We start from the raw sequence: 19271 nt of genomic DNA on the forward strand, positions 1-19271 counted from the left end.
TTCTAGTCACCTCATTACAGAACGGGTGTAATTGCACGAGAGAGGGTACAGAGGAAGATTTACAAGGATGTTGCCAGGACTGGGAAAATGCAGCTATGAGGAAAGATTGGATAGGCTGGGGTTGTTCTTCCTGGAACAGAGAAGGCTGAGGGGAGATTTGATTAAAATGTACAAAATTGTGAGGGGCCTGGATGAGTGAATGTGAAGGGCCTATTTACTTTAGCAGAGAGGTCAGTGATGAGGGGGCATAAATTTAAAGCAATCGGTAGAAGGTTTCGAGGGGAGATGAGGAAAACATTTTTCACCCAAAGGGCGGTGGGGATCTGGAACTTACTGCCTGAAAGGGTAGTTGAGGCAGAAACCCTCAACTCATTCAAAAGGCATCTGGACATGCACCTCAAGTGCCATAATCTGCAGGGCTATGGACCAAATGCTGGAAGGTGGGATTGGAATGGGTGGATCATTTTTCAGCCAGCACAGCCACGATGGGTTAAGGGGCCTCTTTCTGTGCCTTAAACATTCTATGATTCTAAAGAACAAATTTTGACACTGAGCCATCTCAGGAGATATTAAGGACAATTATCAAAAGCTTGGTCAAAGAGGTAGTTTTAAAGTAGTGTCTTAAAAGAGAGAGAAGTAGAGAAGCAAAGAGGTGTTGGGAGGGAATTCCAGAGCTTGGGGCCCAGGTAACTGAAGGCATAGCCACCAATGGTGGAGTGATCAAAACTGGGCACGCTCAAGAGACCAGAATTGGAGGAGTGCATAGATTTTGGAGGGTTGTGGTGCTGGAGGGCATTACAGAGATAGGGAAGGGCGAGGCCATGGAGGTATTTGAAAACAAGAATGACATTTTGACAATCATGTTGTTGTCTTACTGGGCACAGGGTGATGGGTGAAGTAGACTTGGTGCAAGTTAGTTCATGGGAAGCAGAGTTTTGGGTGTGTTCAAGTTTATGAAGTTCTAAAAAGGGAGGCCAGCTGAGAAAGTATCGGATTTGTAAATTTTAGGTAACAAAGGCATGGATAACGATGTCCGCAGCAGATGAGTTGAGGCTGGGGTAGAGATGGACAAGGTTATGCAGGTAGAATTAGGTGATGTTGTTAGTGTAGCAGATATGTGGTTGGAAGCTCATCTCAGGTTCATATACAATACCAAGGTTGTGAACGGTCTAGTTCAGTCTCAGTTGCCAGGGAGGAATATGGAGTTGATAACAAGGGAATGGAGTTTGTGGCAGGGACCAAAGATAATAGCTTTGGTCTTCACAATATTTAGTTGAAGCAAATTTCTGTGCATCCAGTATTGAATGTCGGATAATCATATGATAAATCATACAATAAAGGGATCGAGAAAGGTTGTGAGGTGGAATTGAGTGTCATCAGTGTAAATGTAGAACCTGATGTGTTTTCGGATGATGGCACCGAAGGGCAGCATGTAGATGAGAAATAGGAAGGGGCTAAGGATAGATTCTTGGGGACTCGAGTGCTAATGGCAAGGGAGAAGGAGAAGCCATTGTAGATGATTCTCTGACTATGACTGGACAGAAAAGACTGGAACGAGGCTAGGGCAGTCCCACCCAGCTATATGACAGTGGAGAGGTATTGGAAGCTATACCCTTTTTTTACTCTTCTAACCTTTTGTTTGACTTTTGTTTCTGTATTTTACTGCCGTTAATAAAAATCATTCAGATATTTTGTTGCTGTGAGCTTGATTATCTGAGGTTCAGAAACATAATACTCACATCATATGGCAGGTCACTATTTAGCTTCAGATATTTGCTAACAAAGGTATCACACATGCTCAGATAAGGCAGGACATGTTTATGTCTCGTTTAATGAACCATCTCCTGGCTTATTTTATTGAAGGGTATTCATTTATCCCTGGTAAGGAATGTTTTGTTTGTATAAGTCATCATGATTAAAGTAGCATTTGACCATACTATTGACTCCATTTCAAGGACATGGTTAAGGCAATCCTTAGGGGATTTCTCCTACAATCTTCCACTCCACTATCCACCAACATCCTCATAAACTCTTCTTGGTGTCTTGATTTTACAGCAAGCCAGGCTGGATTAGTAATGAGAATTATCTAAGTAATGTTAAGACTGAGGTGGGAGGAGTGCACTCTCTTTTCTAGTTCCACTTCTCCACAGGTCACAACATATATTTAAATGTTTACCCAGTTACTGATGTGGTCAATCATATACTCTACTCTTTATCTCAGGATAAACTGCATTAACTAGGTTTCCTTAATAAACAACAGAATTATCAGTTTATAATAAAACAAGACTTATCCAGTAATAAAGCAAAGCATTAACACACAGATTAGAATATGAAAGTTCCTTTATAAAATCCCACACAAGTTCACACACACTGAAAAAATACAGAAATTCTCTCTTCAGAGGTCCATTACAAGAAAAAGGAGAAGATATGGAAAGATGTCAGTTGTCCCTTTTGGTCTGGCGTCCGGGTATATAGTGATGGGTTACTGGGATCTTTTCTGGAGCAGTTCTTTTCAGGCGGCATCAAGAATTATTCTGGCAGTTTTTTTCCAGGAGAAATGTGGCATCAGGGGTTTCAGCCAGCACACACTTGAATCACAGGGTTTTTTCCAAAGACAGGAGGTAAAAAGAGCTGACACACTGGACTTCTCGGAGTCTCTTAGAGAGGTGTAAGAAAGATGAGCTGGGGGTGTCTTTCTCCTTGGCAGGCAAAACACCAACTGTTTTCAAAATGGTACACACCCTCATTGAACTGTAAACAATCCAAACCCCAAACAGAAAGTTAATCTCTTGACCTCCATAGACCTTGACATGTGACTTCTTGTAAACATCTCCCCTTAGTCCAAAGTTCCTGTTGTTTATTTGCCTTAAGACTCCAGTCGAGTTTTTAGCACTCTTTGATTCTTCCAGTAAGTGGATTCAGTCAAGTGTGCTTTCAATGACCCCCAGTGGAAAAAAACAAGTCCAGTATTTCTTCAGGCTTCCAAATGAATCCATTTCCACAATTTAAATATGAATCCTTAAAAAAAATTAAAAATATAGAAGCCTCTCTTAACATTAACTTTAAGGCTCCTATATCTAGATGAAATCCTGTGAAATCCCCTCCATCTCACTATTAATATCATCTTGATTAGTATATCGAGAAAGATACTTCAATAAGCAGGGTGCCATGACAGAGTCATTGAAACAGGTGCCAGAATGGACATTCTGGAGCTGCAACACCATCAGATCCTCATTTCTATACACAGCTACCATCTGTAAGGGGCATAAAGGTCATTCATTTTTAGAGAATGCATTCTTGTGATTCAGAAGTGCCTGAACATGATCAGCCTTACAATCACAGAATCACAGAATTGTTACAGTGCAGAAGGAGGCCATTCAGCCCATTTTGTCCACACTGCCTTCTCCCCATAACCCTGCACATTCTTCCTTTTCATATAACTGTTTAATTCCCTTTTGAATGCTTCAATTGAACCTGCCTCCACCACGTTCTCAGGCAGTACATTCCAGACCTTAACCACACGCTGCATGAAAAAGTTTTTCCTCATGTCACTTTTGCTTCTCTTACCAAATACTTTAAATCTGTGTCCTCTCGTTCTTGATCCTTTCACGAGTGGGAACAGTTTCTCTCTATCTACTCTGTCCAGACCCCTCATAATTTTGAATACCCCTATCAAATCACCTCTCAGCCTTCTCTTCTCCAAGGAAAACAGTCCTAACTTCTCCAATCTAGCTTCATAACTGAAATTCCTCATCCCTAGAACCATTCTCATGAATCTTTCTTGGATTCTCTCCAATGCCCTCACGTCTTTCCTAATGTGCGGCAGACAGAACTGGACACAATACTCCAGTTGAGGCCGAACTAGTGTCTTATACAAGTTCAACATAACTTCCTTGCTCTTGTACTCTATGGCCCCTATTAATAAAGCCCAGGGTACTGTATGCTTTATTAACTGCGCTCTCTCTGTGTCCTGCCACCGTCAATGAATTCTGCACATATATACCCAGGTCTTTCTGCTCCTGCACCCCCTTTAGAATTCTACCCTTTATTTTATATTGTCTCTACATGATCTTCCTACCAAAATGAATCACTTCACATTTCTCTGCATTGAACTTCATCTGCCACCTGTCTGCCCATTCCATCAACTTGTCTATGTCCTTTTGAAGTTCTATACTATCCTGCTCACAGTTCACAATGCCTCCAAGTTTCGTATCATCTGCAAACTTTGAAATTGTGCCCTGTACACCAAGGTCTAGGTCATTAATATTGTTACGACCAGTTGAGAAAGAGGTCAAGGGTTCCCTCTCAGCCTTCACCTGGTCTTACCATCAGGGCTTAATTTTAAACACACCATATATTAGCTTCCCCTTGGTGGATACTTAGAGTCATAGAGAGATACAGCACCGAAACAGGCCCTTCGGCCCACTGAGTCCGTGCCAACCATCAACCACCCATTCATACTAACCCTACACTAATCCCATTTCCCTCTCCCATCCCCACCTTCCCTCAATTCTCCTACCATCTACCTACAATAGGGGCAATTTACAATGGCCAATTTACCTATCAACCCACAAGTCTTTGGCATGTGGGAGGAAACCAGAGCACCTGAAGGAAACCCACGCAGTCATAGAGAGATACAGCACTGAAACAGGCCCTTCGGCCCACCGAGTCTATGCCGACCATCAACCACCCATTTATACTATTCCTACATTAATCCCAGACTCCCTACCACATCCCCACCATTCTTCTACCACCTACCTACACTAGGGGCAATTTACAATGGCCAATTTACCTATCAACATGCAAGTCTTTGGTTGTGGGAGGAAACCAGAGCACCCTGCGGAAACCCACGCAGTCACAGGGAGAACTTGCACACTCCGCACAGACAGTACCCAGAACCGAACCCAGGTCACTGGAGCCGTGAGTCTGCAGTGCTAACCACTGTGCCACCCACTCACTCCAACCTTGTTCACTAACGTCCAATTATAAGGCATAGAAACTAGGCAAACAGGTTTTCTAAGGTTTAAAGAAAAAAAGTTAAACTTTATTAAACTTAAACTCTAATTTGGTTAACGCCCACGCTAGCATGCATACGTGATACACACATGCAGACAGAGACAGAAAGGAGCAGAAGAAATAAAGTGGAAAAGTTTGAGGCAATATCTGAAGCTGGTTTTGGTTACTGTTCTTCGAGCTCGCTGTAAAGTCCTTGATTGTAGGTAGGTCTTACTTTTTGTTGGGGCCCAGTATTCTTCTTAAACCTTGTTCGATGTAGGAGACTTTTCTCTCTTGAAGTTCATGTGTCCTCAGTGGGTCCAGAGGCTTATGAAAAAGAGATGGGAGCAGACAGGAGCAGTCTTCTCACTCCAGGAGCAAACAGTCTTTTCTCAGTTCAAACTTTTTGTACAATTCAGAAAAACCCAACTTGCAAAGCAGGTTAGTCATGTGACTAGCTGCTCTGACCACATCTGTTTGTGGATTCTCTTGTTTTAGCTGACCCTGGAATGTCTCTTCTTACACACAATACCTTGTGCTCAAAGTACATTATGGGTTAAATTGGAGCAGGGAATAGCCCCTTTATCCCTCCAAGCACTGTCTGTTAGTATGCAAATGTTTTTTCCAGCCACGGCTGATCTGTTTAACAAGTCATTTCCTCATTCCAGCAACAGTTTAAAAACAATGTTCATATGACAAAATTAATATGCCTCATTCTTGGCAGGTGGAGGGTCTGCATAACAATATATATCAGGAAAAGCTAGGGTCCAATACTGATCCCTCGGGAACTCCACTACAGCCCTTCCTCCAGCCCAAAAAGCATCCATTAACCACTACTCTTTGTTTCCTGTCACTCAGCCAATTTTGTATCCATGTTGCTACCATCCCTTTTATTCCATGAGCTACAAGTTTGCTCACAAGTCTGTTGTGAGGCACTGTATCAAATGCCTTTTGAAAATTCATGTACACCACATCAACAGCATTGACCTCATCAACTCTCTCTGTTACTTTCACAAAAAACTCCAAGAAGTTAGTTAAACATGATTTTCCCTTAGGAAATCCATGCTGGCTTTCCTTAATTAACACACATTTGTCCAGGTGACTCTTGATTTTGTCCTGAATTATTTTTTCTAGTTAAGTTTTCCCACCAGCAAAGTTAAACTGACTGGACTGTAGTTGCTGGGCTTATCTTTACACTCTTTTTTGAACAAGGGTGTAATGTTTGCAATTCTCCAGTCCTCTGGCACCACCCCCGAGTCTAAGGACTACTGAAAAATTAGGGCCAGTGCCTCTGCGATTTCTACTGTCACTTCCCTCAGTATCCTTGGATGCATCTCATCTGGTCCTGATGCTTTATCCACTTTAAGTACAGAGTCCTGGTGCTTTATCCACTTTAAGTACAATGAGTCAGAATGATTAAAGACTGTAATTATTCAAAGTACTGTAAACGATTCATTCTATTAGCAACCTGATCCTTGCACTTCTCCTGCAACTTCTACATCTTTCACCAGTATGTCCACAATGGATTTGAGCAATTTCTCTTTCACACATACTTATGGTTCCGATGGTTGCCAAGGCACTTCTTTCCCACTGATTAGTAAGGCTATTGATTTAATTTCACCCAGATATCTGCAGGCATTCCAGGGTTATAATGCCTTCAGGGTCAGGCTATACAGCAATCTCCAAACTTTTTGCTCCAATACTATCACCCTTCGTCTCAAGAAGTAGGATAAGGAATAATGGAATAATGGAAGGGGGATGTGTGAAAGGCCTTGGTGAGGAATCTAATACATATTATCTGTCTCATTAATCTCTGCATTTACATGGGTAGACACAGATGGTGTGCAGATGAGTAATGCTTCCAGAATTATTTCAGGATCTGCATGGGGACTCATGCCTTCACTTACCTTATCTAACACCAGAAGGTCATTAAAATATTTATGGCACTGTTACGCACACATTCTGAGATTTGCTCTTTCAGCGTTTCCAGACCCCAGTTATGCCACTAATACTCCCAAACTCCAGGACCTCCCTTTCAGAGCTTCCTGATCCCATGGCTGCCTCCCATGCTTCCAGAGGAAGGACTTCCTCTTCCAATTTACCCCAGATCCCAGCAGCTGCCCTGGTACACTGAGAACCCATCTCAGCAGTGTCCTGGGATCCAGCCTCCCTTCTCAATCACAGGATTCCCCTCAATATATTGCTACATCTTGAGACCTCCTTCTTGGTGCTGACAGACTCTTGGCCTCCTACTCAAATGCTCGCATAACTCACAGGTACTGCTAATGCTGATAAATCCCTGGCAATATTATTTGGCATAACACCCTGTTTTTATAAATCCTCTGCCTGATTATGAATAATGCATCAGCTTGTATATTATATATAAAATAGTCTTAAGAATACGACATTCTGGTATATTCTGGACATCTCACCGATGAAAGGAAAAGAACCATTAGGCCACTCCAAGCATGGCGTGTCAATTGCAAAATTTGGTGCAAATAAATGGGATTTTTAATATAGTATCGATACAAATACACAGCACTAAAAATATAAGCAATTATGAGTTGTGACACCAAAGGATATACTAGGGAAAGGCATGATCACCTACTAGTCAGGAAAGCTTTGCACAAGCTAGACTTTACAAATGAGTACATTATCTACCCAGATAAACCAAAAAATAAAAGTAAAATAATGTTCTCAATCTGAAATTAACAATATGTTGGACAGATTTTGAAGGTTTTCTATGTAAACAGTAGACAACTGTGCAATATTCAGACAACTGTGCAATATTCAGACAACAAAAAAATCCACACAGAGACAGTCATTACGTACAATAAAAAAAATTATTTATTCTGTTAGCTTGTTTCTGTAATGTAGTCTTACCATTATTTACGGTAATATTAGCATTATCCTGCATGCAGTTCACTAATACACTACAATAAAAGGAGTACTTAATAAAAGGAGTTTACATTTAACTTCTCTTTGTGTAAGAAAACACAAAATAACCTGGGTGTGATTAAAGAAGATCAACTTTGTTCTTGTGAAAAAAAAACTGTGGACCCATTTTCCACTTCAAACAATTCTAGTGCAGCATGAATCATTTCACAAGATAAAAATGCCCATATAAATGGACACCATAAAGGATCAAGGATTTTTGTAATAGTAAGGATTTCCTTAACACCCTCAATGCAGGCAGTGCTTTAGGTTTGAATAATGTTTCTCATTTTTTTTTTCTAGATATCACTTTGCAGAAGGAAGTGAATCATGGTCCCAATTCTGACAAATTAAGTTTTGTTGTACTAAAAATGTGTGCATTTATTTATTAAAAAGTAAACTAAAATTCTCTTTTTTGGGAAATGCATTGGTGAAAAAGTGCTATGGATCAACGTAAAAAAAAGTGTCTGTAGTACTGACCTGAAGTAATTCTCATAGCTTTTTATATGTACAAATGCTGAAAAGTAAAACAAAATGAATTTTTACAGTATTTATATTTTTTCTTAGAAAATTCAACCACATATTTTGAGCATTTCAAACAATTTGCAACATATCCTGTAGAGTCTGATCTTACAGCATACAGTTCCATATTAATCAGGAAATTCAAAAGAAAAAAGCTTCTTAGTTAGCTGCAAACTAGGAGGACTGAGGTCTTATTGAGCAATTTCTCAGTTTACCACTGGCTTATGACTTTCTATTTTTCAAACACTTCTGGACAGTGAAAGGAACAGTGTACAGCAGCAAAGGGCAATATAAACATGCACCAGTGACAGCATCCAAGCTATGTATAATGATACAGAATACATCATATTACCTGGCAAAAGCTTGCAAACTAGACTTAATGTGATGCATATTTGATGCAATGAATGCTGTGCCTGGGTTACTTCTTTGCTCAAACATGCAACACAGTGTGAAGCAACTATTTACACAACAGAGGGATTTCTTTGTCATGTACAATGTCAATCTTGCTGAGAGCTGAAGATGGCAAAACAATACTGCAGGATAACGCAGAGCAATTTCTGTAAAGTTCAATTTTGGTCAATTTAGTTTTGTTGGGCAGATCCCTCTGGGTTTCTTTGTTTATATCCACGCATGGCAGTATAAAAGGAACAAATAGTGATTGTGTCTCTAGAACTTAAGACTAAAATTGCAGCTGCTGAGAGTTATTTGTAAATGTTCCACATAAAAATACCCATCAACTCTCAGTTTAGGGGTTATAAATAACTAACAGGCACATATTAGAACTGTTCAAATATAACACAACACATTTAGTAAAGCACCTTGGACATCAGGGCCACCCTGAAACACTAAATAGATAAAAAATATCTTGTTTGATTTGTGAGTTAATGATTTTTCATGCACAATGAATGAATGCAGCATGCTTCCATGCAAAACATTTTTGTGCATGTTAAGCACATTTTTCTAAACTTGTGGGGTGATCCTCTTATCTTAAACGTCTTGAAACCCCTTCCCAAAAAACATAAAGCCCTGCCCTGATTTAGAAAAATAGTCACATATAATATATAACTCATGAATTATAAAATAACGTGAATTGTTATGGGCCTGGTATAAACTGTGGAACTGCGGCAAATGGAATGCAAAATACAGGGATAAAAGATACCAGTGTTGCACATTAAATGACACACATACATGTAAAATTTTCTGGTCCCTTTGTCTCATTCCTACAGTCTTAGTAGCCATTTTGACTCTCCTCTTCAGCAGTGTCAACTGGTAGTGGAAACAGTAACCTGCTGTCCAGGTTGCTGACTCCCCCTGCTGTACAGAGTCACAGTCTCCTGATGAGGGTCACTGCCTTTTTTAGGCAATGACCTCAATCTATTAATTGTCAGTTTGGCATAGATCTCCAAATGGAGTCTTGTTCATACAGTTGGGTCACACTTAAAAGGCTGTAAACAATGTCATACAAGTGGATCATTTTTTATTTGTTTGCATTTTACTTTTTATACTCCCTTACATCTTTGCCTCTATCTTCTTTTTCTTTCTCCTCTCTGGATTTTTCTGGCTTTGTTACACTGTCATAGGATGGTGGAGATGTGGTAGAAGGAGTCATATCAGTTTTGTCTGTAGTGGAGCTTTCATTAAACTTATCTATTACCATTTCTTCTTTGCCAGGTAAAAGCTCACTTGCTTTACCTTTTTCTTTGAACATGAAAGAGGCTTGCTTCAATGTTCGCCTAATCAGATATCGTCTGAAAGCTCTCTGAATTATAGTTGCAGAAACATGTTCCTGTTTACGCCGTAGAGTGGTTGTAATTGGCTCATATGATATCTTGGACGGATTGGATGCCATAAAGCGATCTTCCATCTGTTGTCGAAGAGCATCCATTTCTCCACCCTCACCCAGCACACGCTTTGTAAATGCAAACAAGATATCAAGACAGTGAATTCTATCTCCACTAACCATGGGCAAGTCCATAGCTATAAGCTGTATTTTGTTGGGTTTTGCGACACGAAGAGGTGGTTCCAAGGCATCTGCAAAATCATGCAATCTACCATACTCCATAAATTGAGTTGCATCCGAATCAAATTTTTCCCAAACTTCATAAAACATCTCAAAGTCATCCTCGCTCAGTGGTTCAGCACTTTCCTCTGTTGCAACACTGAAATTCTCCAAAATAATAGCAATGTACATATTTATGACAATTAAGAAAGATATTATGATGTAACTGACAAAGAATAAAATGGCAACTGATGGGTTACCACAATCTCCTTTAATAGGGCTGCCTGGGTTATCTTTTGTTGGGTCACAGTCTGGTGGCCCACTGTTTAGAATTGGAGCCAGTAACCCATCCCAACCAGCAGATGTAGTGATCTGAAACAGGCAGATCATGCTGTTTCCAAAAGTTTCAAAGTTGAACATGTCATCAATTCCAGATTCCTTCCTCACATATGCAAAATTAGACATCCCAAATATGGCATAAATGAACATGACTAAGAACAGCAAAAGACCAATGTTGAACAAGGCAGGAAGAGACATCATCAGTGCAAACAGCAGTGTACGGATTCCCTTAGCACCCTTGATTAAACGCAGGATCCGACCAATTCTGGCAAGTCGGATAACTCTAAATAATGTTGGTGACACAAAGTATTCTTTAATGATTTCCGCTAAGAACATGCCTAAAAAGGAAAAAAAAACAAATTATGCATTAGCCACAGTTTTGCCTAACTAATTTTAGTGTGATAATACTTAAAGGATCATTCATAATCTGAAATGTGTTTCAAAACTGTAACACAATGAAGGATTGAAAAAATGTTACAAACCCCAGGAGCAAAGCATTAGCTGATTTTTAATCATTTTAATACCAAGATATGTTACTGCCTTGGGCCAAATTTTATTGCATGTTACTATCTTTAAAACATCCAAAGAAAAACCTAATTTATTTTACTGTTTTTAACTAAATGCTTTCTATTTTCAATTTATGATAGTTAAAAGTACCACAGCAGACAGTAATAACTATTAGGCCCTTATGTTAGAATTGTGAATTTTTGCAAGCATTGAAACTGTACCACATGATTTGACAAATAGTGATACTGGGATCAATTTAATTGAATGAAACAGGTCAACATTAAAATTTCACTGCTTCTATGCTATTATAAACAATTGCTAATGATCTCAACTTTACACTTAAGTAAAACCTTTGCATTAACGTTTCCAATTTTTTTTGACATTACACTAATAGTTGAACAACACTACAAAACTTTAAGTTAATTCCTTTCAAAATTAATATCAGTGACAATTACTTTTTTTTGTTTTAGTTTTTCAGAATGTAATGCATTTTTGAACTTTTTGCAAGCATTTATTAAATTTTGCTAAATAACACTGAAGTTATGTAACTTTTCATATAATAGCCACAATTGCAGGCACTTAGCCAAATATTAAAAACAGTACATTTAATTCCAATGAGAGAAAAACTTGAGGGAATAATTATTTCTGAGCATTGATTAAACTCAATAACATGCTTACCTACAATTGAAAGAATGACCACCACAAAGTCAAAAGTATTCCAGCCTATTGTAAAGTAATAATAGCGGAGTGCAATCAGTTTAAGCACAGACTCGCTTGTGAAAAGGACAATGAAAACCATGTTGATCCAATATAAGACGTCGTCCATTTTTTTACTTTGATCATCTGTCTCCACCATCATGGTGACCATGTTAAGGCAGATAAGAATCATGATGGTGATATCAAAGGCTTGCTGCATTACAAAATCAAACACCATTCCTTGGATCTTGTTCTATAACATAAGGTAAATAGTAACAGATAAATTAATTATTCTCAGCAGCACCTAAAAGGACATAACATCGTATCTTTCAACATATAGCATTTGATATTATGTACTTATACTGTACATATATAAATACTAAGCATTACAGTTAAACAGTGGCACCACATTGCACAGATACTGCCCAAGTTTATTTATTTGCTAATAAAATGAAGAAAAAAAATCTTAAAGCATGAAAAAGTAATTGGCTGATTTGGGTACAGACCATGTTTGATAGAAAATATTTTTACAAAATTATGAATGAAAGCCTAGAAGAATTAAGTCATCACCTATATTTGTTTATGAGTTTACATATGAATGAATATAACCATGTGCTGTTGATTTCTATCAAGTAGTTTATTTTATTAGTACAATTGCTACTGAAATGTAGACAAATATAACATTTGAAGTACTGTTATTTTTATTTTTCAAAGAATTTTGCAATGATGATTACCATGGTTTGCAAACTTTTCTGTTTATGGGGCCCTTCAAGAACATTGTCCCAGGTCATACCCACTGAAAGACAATTTTAACATTTCCCACATAGGACAACAATGCTATTATTGTAGAAAACATTTCTTATTAATTCCAATGGTAAATCAGACAATATGGTCTTTCCTATCTGTGTTTGCTGTCTTTGTGGGACTTTCCCCCAGTATGGCCCTCATCTTTACTCCCTTATGTCCAAGGGACGCAGCCTTGAATAGATATTCTCTCTCCACAGATACTGCCAGACTTACTGAACATTTCCAGCACTTTCTGTTTTTATTTCAGATTTCCAGCATCCGTAGTATTTTGCTTTTATTAAAGCACTATCAGGTTCTGCTCTTATCTACCAAAACTGCTCACTATTTTAGGATCATCCTGGAATGCAAAGATAACTCCTGGCTTTTTTTCTCCACTGCAAACTGTCTTCTTAAACCCTTCTCCCCTGTCCCCTTCATCCTCACCTCCAACAGTGCACTAGGAGCTTTTGGATTTCTTTGCCATGAAGATTGAGACCATCCAATTAGTTGCCTCTGTGAATTCCCTCCCTTCCCTAGCCCACCGGCCAAACTTCCTCTAAATATCCCCCTGCCGTAGCCTTGAACGTGCATCTTTTTTCTAGTTTCTCTCCAGTCTCTCCTCATGCCCTCTCCGAGCTCATCATGTCCATGAGAACACCTCCTTCTCCCTTGACCCTATTCCCACTAAACTCCTGACCACCCAATTCCTTTCCAGGTTCCTATGTTAGCTGATATTGTTAACAGTTCTCTCTCTTCAGGTACTGTTCCACTTTCCTTCAAATCTCCATCATCACCCCTCTCCTCAAAAAAAGACCTTCACCTCACCATCTTTGCAGCTACTGTCCCATCTCCAACCTCCTTTTCCTCTTCAAAGTTCTTGAACGCATTGTCGCCTCCCATATCCGTGTCCATCTTTGCCGGAACACATGTTTGAATCCATCCATTCAGGTTACTGTCTTGGTCACGGTATCGGCTCTTTTCAAAGTCACAAATGACATTCTATGTGATTGTGGCAAAGGTTAACTATCCCTCCTCATCTTTCTCGACCTGTTTGCAGCCTTGGGCATGAGAGACCACACCATCCTTCTCTAATGCCTCTACACCATCGTCCAGCTGGGTAGGACTACATTCATCTGGTTTTATTCTTATCTATCTTAATGGAGCTAAAAAATCACTTCTCTTCCCATTTACAGGCGTTAACTCTGGTGTTCCTCAAGGATCCATCCTTGGCTTCCACCTACTTCTCATCTATATGCTGCCCCTTGGTGACATAATCCAAAAACATAGTTTCAATTTTCACATGTACACTGACAACTCTGCCTTACCACCACCTCTCACGACTCCTCCACTGTCATTAAATTATTGGAATGCTTGTTCGACACCCAGTACTGGCTGGGCAGAGGTTTCAAAAATATAGGGAAGATTGGAGCCACTGTCATTGGTTCCCACTGCAAACTGTTCCCTAGCCTCCATCTCCATCCCTCTCACTGGTGAGGTGAAGGGTTGTTAGAGGCGGAACCAAAATTTTTGGAACCTTGGTGTCATACTTGACCCCAAGATAAGCTTCTGACCACATATTCGTGCCATGGCTAAGACCACCTATTTCCACTTCCGCAACATCGCCCAACTCCGCCACTGTCTTAACTCATCTGCTGCTGAAACCATCATCCATGCTTTAGTAAACTCTAGACTTGACTACTTCAACACACTTCTGGCCAGCCTCCCACATTTTACCCTCTGTAAACTTGAGGTCATCCAAAACTCTGCTGCCCATGTCCTTATTCGCACAAGTCCCATTCACCCATCTCCCCTTGCTCGCTGATCTACACTGGTTTCCAGTTAAACAATGCCTCAATTTTAAAATTCTCATCCTCCATGGCCTTGCCCCTCCCTATCTCTGCAATTTACACGAGCCCCACAACCCTCTGAGATAGCTACACTCATCTAATTCTGGCCTCTTGAGCATCTCTGATTTTAACTGCTCCACCGTCGATGGCCGTATCTTCAGCTGCCTCGGTCCTAAGCCCTGGAATTCCCTCCCTACACCTCTCTGCCTCTCTACCTCTCTTTTCTCATTTAAGACGCTCCTTAAAACCTAACTCTTTGACCATGGTCATCTGCTCCAATAGTTGCTTACGTGGCTCAGTGTCAAATTTTGTTTGATAATGATCCTGTGAAGTGGCGAGGGATGTTTAATTACATTAACGTGCTATATAAATACAAGTTGTTGTTGTGTTGCTGCTTCTCTATCTTGCTTCTGCTGCTTCTCTCCCTTATTCCTCTTTTTGTTTCTCTCTTTTATCTCTCCGTCATTTTTCTCTCTTTTACTTTCAGATTATAGGTGATGTATGCAATGGTGTGATTTGGTGGGGAATGGAGACCCTAATGCCTGTAGACTGCATTTGGGATGGATTTGTGGGGAAAATGTAATTCTCAATGGTTCACTTCCCTGTCTCTTCCTCATTTATGTTTCTTCCTTACCTCTTGCTCCCAATGCATTTCTACTTTCACTTGTCCAATATCTCCTCCCAGTCCTATCACTCCCATCACAATCCTTACTGTTTCCCCTTTAAATAACATAATCAAATGTTGCAGCTTCTGCACTCTCTCTTTCTCAGCAGTGACTATGACTCACATCCTACACTCCATCCCTCCAACTCCCAATTGCTCTCCTTGAGAACGGGTTAACAGGCAACTCAAATTTATTTTTTAAAAAAAGAAATCAAATTAGGATAAGAAAAAGTTGTTTGCATTCTCTCTTTTCATCCTCTCACTGCACTGAATTTTGTTGAGCTCCCGACGTCGGGCTCCGTGGTGGAGGAGGCCGGAAGATCGCAGCAGCAGCGGCCCACCATGGAGCCCGATACCGGGTTGCTGGGCTCTATCTTCCCGGTGGCGGCGAGGCTCCATGGCAGCCCCCCGACCGCCACCTCCCCCCACAGCTCGGTGATGGGATCTGACTTTAAATATTTAAATAAACCTCATGAATACATTTACCTACAGTTCCCGCAATCTTACCAGCTGGCCAGGATCTTCCGTGCGATGACCGGCACTCATGCGCCTTCACTTCCCCGTCCAGGGAAAGCTGCCACCACCGAGATAGGGAAGGGGGGAACTTAGGATTTTTACTGTAGTGGACGGGGGTGGGGTGGAGTGGAGTGGGGTCAACTCTGCATTTCTAGGGCTGGATTTTGTTCTCCCTCAGGCCATCAGGTTCTGTGGTGGGGGAGCCTGAAAATGGCTCCAGATGAGGCCCGCCATGGACCTCGATGCCAGGAGGGACCGGCCCGACTCTCCCAGCGGCGGTGAGGCTCCATAGCAGCAACCCCCCCCCTTCGCTGGGCGATGGGACCACAATTTAAATATTCAAATGAATAAAATTACATGGACTTACCTGCGATCATAGCATACTAGAATTTCAAATTCAGTTTGAGGGCGAGAAACTGGAGTCCCACACTAACGTTCTGGAGTTAAACAAAGGTAATTACATAGGCATGAGTACCGATCTGGCCCTAGTGGACTGGGCAGGAAGACTAAAAGGTAGGTCAGTTGATGAGCAGTGGCAGATGTTTAAGGAGATATTCAATTCCTCCCAACTAAAATATATTCCAGAGAGGAAAAAAGATTGTAACGGGGGAAAAAACATCCATGGCTAAGCAAGGAAGTTAAGCATAACATAAAGACAAAAACTAAGGCATACCATATTGCAAAGGCCAGTGGCAGGCTGGAAGATTGGGAAACTTTTAAAGATCAACAAAGTGTTACCAAAAAAGTAACAAAAAGAGCAAAGGTAAATTATGAAAGAAAACTAGTGCAAAATATAAAAACGGATAGCAAAAGCTTCCATACTTATATAAAAGGTAAAAGTAACCAAAGTGAATGTTGGTCCTTTGGAGGATGAGACAGGAGAGTTAATAGAAGGGAACACAGAAAAGGCAGAGACACTAAATCAGTATTTTGCCTGAGTTTTCACGGTGGAGGACACGAGCACCATCCCAATAGTAACAGGTAATGCAGAGGTTATAGAAAGGGAGGAACTTAGAACAATCATTATCACTGGGGAAAAAGTACTGAGCAGACTATTTGGATTGAAGGCAGACAAGTCCCCAGGGCCTGATGGCCTACATCCTAGGGTCTTAAAGCAGAGATAGTGGATCCATTGGTTATAATATTCCAAAATTCCCTGGATGCAGGAAAGGTTCCAGTGGATTGGGAAAAAGCTAATATAACTGCCTTATTCAAAAAAGGGAGGGAGACAGAAAGTAGGAAACTACAGACCAGTTAGTTTAACAACTGTCATTGGAAAATTGTTAGAATCCATCATAAAGTAAGTAATAACAGGACATTTAGAAAGTCAAAATGCAATCAATCAGAGTCAGCATGGTTTTATGAAGGAAAAATCATGTTTGACAAATTTGCTAGAGTTCGTCAAAGCTGTAACAAGCAAAGTGGATAATGGGGATCCTGTAGATGTAATATATCTGGACTTCCAGAAGGCATTTGATAAGGTGCCGCACAAAAGGTTAATACACAATGTAAGATCACATGGGGTTAGGGGCAATTTATTAGCTTGGATAGAGGATTGGCTAACCAACAGAAACAGAGAGTCGGGATAAATGGGTCTTTTTTTGGTTGGCAAGATGTAACTAGTGGGGTGCCACAGGGTTCGGTCCTCGGGCCCCAACTATTTACAATCTATATAAATGACTTGAATGCAGGGATAGAAGGTACTACAGCCAAATTTGCAGATGACACTAAAATAGGTGGGATAGTAAATTGCAATAAAGAAATAAGAAATTTACAAATGGATATGGAAAGGTTAGGTGAATGGACCAAAATTTGGCAGATGGAGTTTAGCAGGGATAAGTGTGAGGTTATCCATTTTGGTCGGAAAAATAGAAAGGCAAATTATTATCTAAATGGAGAGAAACTTCAGAGTGCTTCGGTGCACAGGGATCTGGGTGTCCTTGTGCATGAATCGCAGAAAACTAGTATGCAGGTACAGCAGGTAATAAGGAAGGCAAATGGAATTTTGGCATTTATTGCGAAAGGAATAGAGTATAAAAGTAGGGAAGTGTTGCTGCAACTGTACAAGGCATCAGTGAGACTGCACCTGGAGTATCGCATACAGTTTTGTTCCCCCTACTTGAGGAGGGATGTAGTTGCATTGGAGACAGTTCAGAGGAGGTTCATTTGATTGATTCCAGAGATGAGGGGTTTGTCTTATGAAGAGAGATTGAGTAGTTTAGGCCTTTACTCTCTAGAGTTTAGAAGAATGACAGGCGATCTAATTGAGGTATATAAGATGATTAAGGGGATTGACAAAGTAGACGTAGAGAGGATGTTTCCTCTTGTGAGGCAATCTAGAACGAGGTGTCATAGTTTTAGGATAAGGGGTAGCAGATTTAAAACAGAGATGAGGAGAAATTACTTCTCTCAAAGGGTCATGAGTCTGTGGAATTCGCTACCCCAGAGTGTGGTGGATGCCGGGACATTGAGTAAATTTAAGGAGGAGATAGACAGATTTTTAATTAGTAATGGGTTGAAGGGCTATGGAGAATGGGCAGGAAAGTGGAGTTGAGGCCGAGATGAGATCAGCCATGATCGTATTGAATGGTGGAGCAGGCACGAGGGGCTGAATTGTCTACTCCTGCTCCTAGTTCTTATGTTCTTATGTTATCTTGAGGGCCTGCTGCGATCTTCGGTGCAGCGGCCAGCACTCCCACACCTTCAGATCCCCGTCTGGGGAAATACGGCGCATACTGGTGGAGAAGGGGGAGGAGGTAAGTTTGTGTGTGCGGGGGTTGGGGATGAGGTCAAATATACGTAGTGGGTGTAGGGGATGGTGGGATAAACCTTAAACTTTGTGCAATTTGGGAGGGAAAGGTCAGATGTAAAAGGTATGTGTTTTGGGGGGGGGAAGGGCAAATAGTTGTTTTTTGGGGGGTTGGGAAAGGTGTGTTAGAAATGTATTTAATTTTGAGAGGTAGGTCTTTAAAAATTTAAACTGGGTGGGAGGGCTGGCTGCCCTTTAAAAATGGTGCTAGTGCTTGCGCAGAGGCAGCTAACGGCGTTCAAGCATTGCAGAGCCCGCCCCTGCCACGTGATTGGGGGGGGGGGGCACGGCCCGCCCTACATATTTAAATGAGCCGCCACATGTTAGATCGCGATGGCGTGGCAGCGCATGGCCCATGCTTGCAGGCCACCATTTTTTTCTCCCACTGCGTCTGATCCAAGTCTCTTCTGTGTGTGCTCACTCTCGTACACAAATGTAAGCAATAATTAACAATTACCTTCTGTAACTGTGAGCAAAAAGCAATTGTGACAATGGCTTCAAAATTCCACTAACAAATGATTTTCCCCTCCCTCTCCATCACTCTGACTCATGACTGTCTGTCTCTCATTCTTTCTCATTTTAATACACTTTACTAAAGTTTATAGAATTCTAAAGCTATAGCAGGTCCACAAACAGAAATATGCCATTTTTTTCTCT

At 40.7% G+C, this 19271-nt stretch overlaps 1 protein-coding gene across 1 annotated transcript in view; it reads right to left on the reverse strand.

Moving 5' to 3' along the window:
- Window positions 1-7860: 7860 nt before the first annotated feature.
- scn1laa (sodium channel, voltage-gated, type I-like, alpha) overlaps window positions 7861-19271 on the reverse strand; it is a 222916-nt gene continuing 211505 nt past the window's right edge. The window contains exons 26-27 of the mRNA XM_068035216.1: window positions 11975-12245; window positions 7861-11127 (exon numbers count right to left, since the gene is read on the reverse strand). Coding sequence (XP_067891317.1) covers window positions 9944-11127; window positions 11975-12245 — 1455 coding nt within the window. The 3' untranslated portion in view covers window positions 7861-9943. The remainder of the gene's footprint in view (window positions 11128-11974; window positions 12246-19271) is intronic.

Source organism: Heterodontus francisci, chromosome 7 (assembly GCF_036365525.1).
Source record: "Heterodontus francisci isolate sHetFra1 chromosome 7, sHetFra1.hap1, whole genome shotgun sequence".
Lineage (NCBI taxonomy): Eukaryota > Metazoa > Chordata > Chondrichthyes > Heterodontiformes > Heterodontidae > Heterodontus > Heterodontus francisci.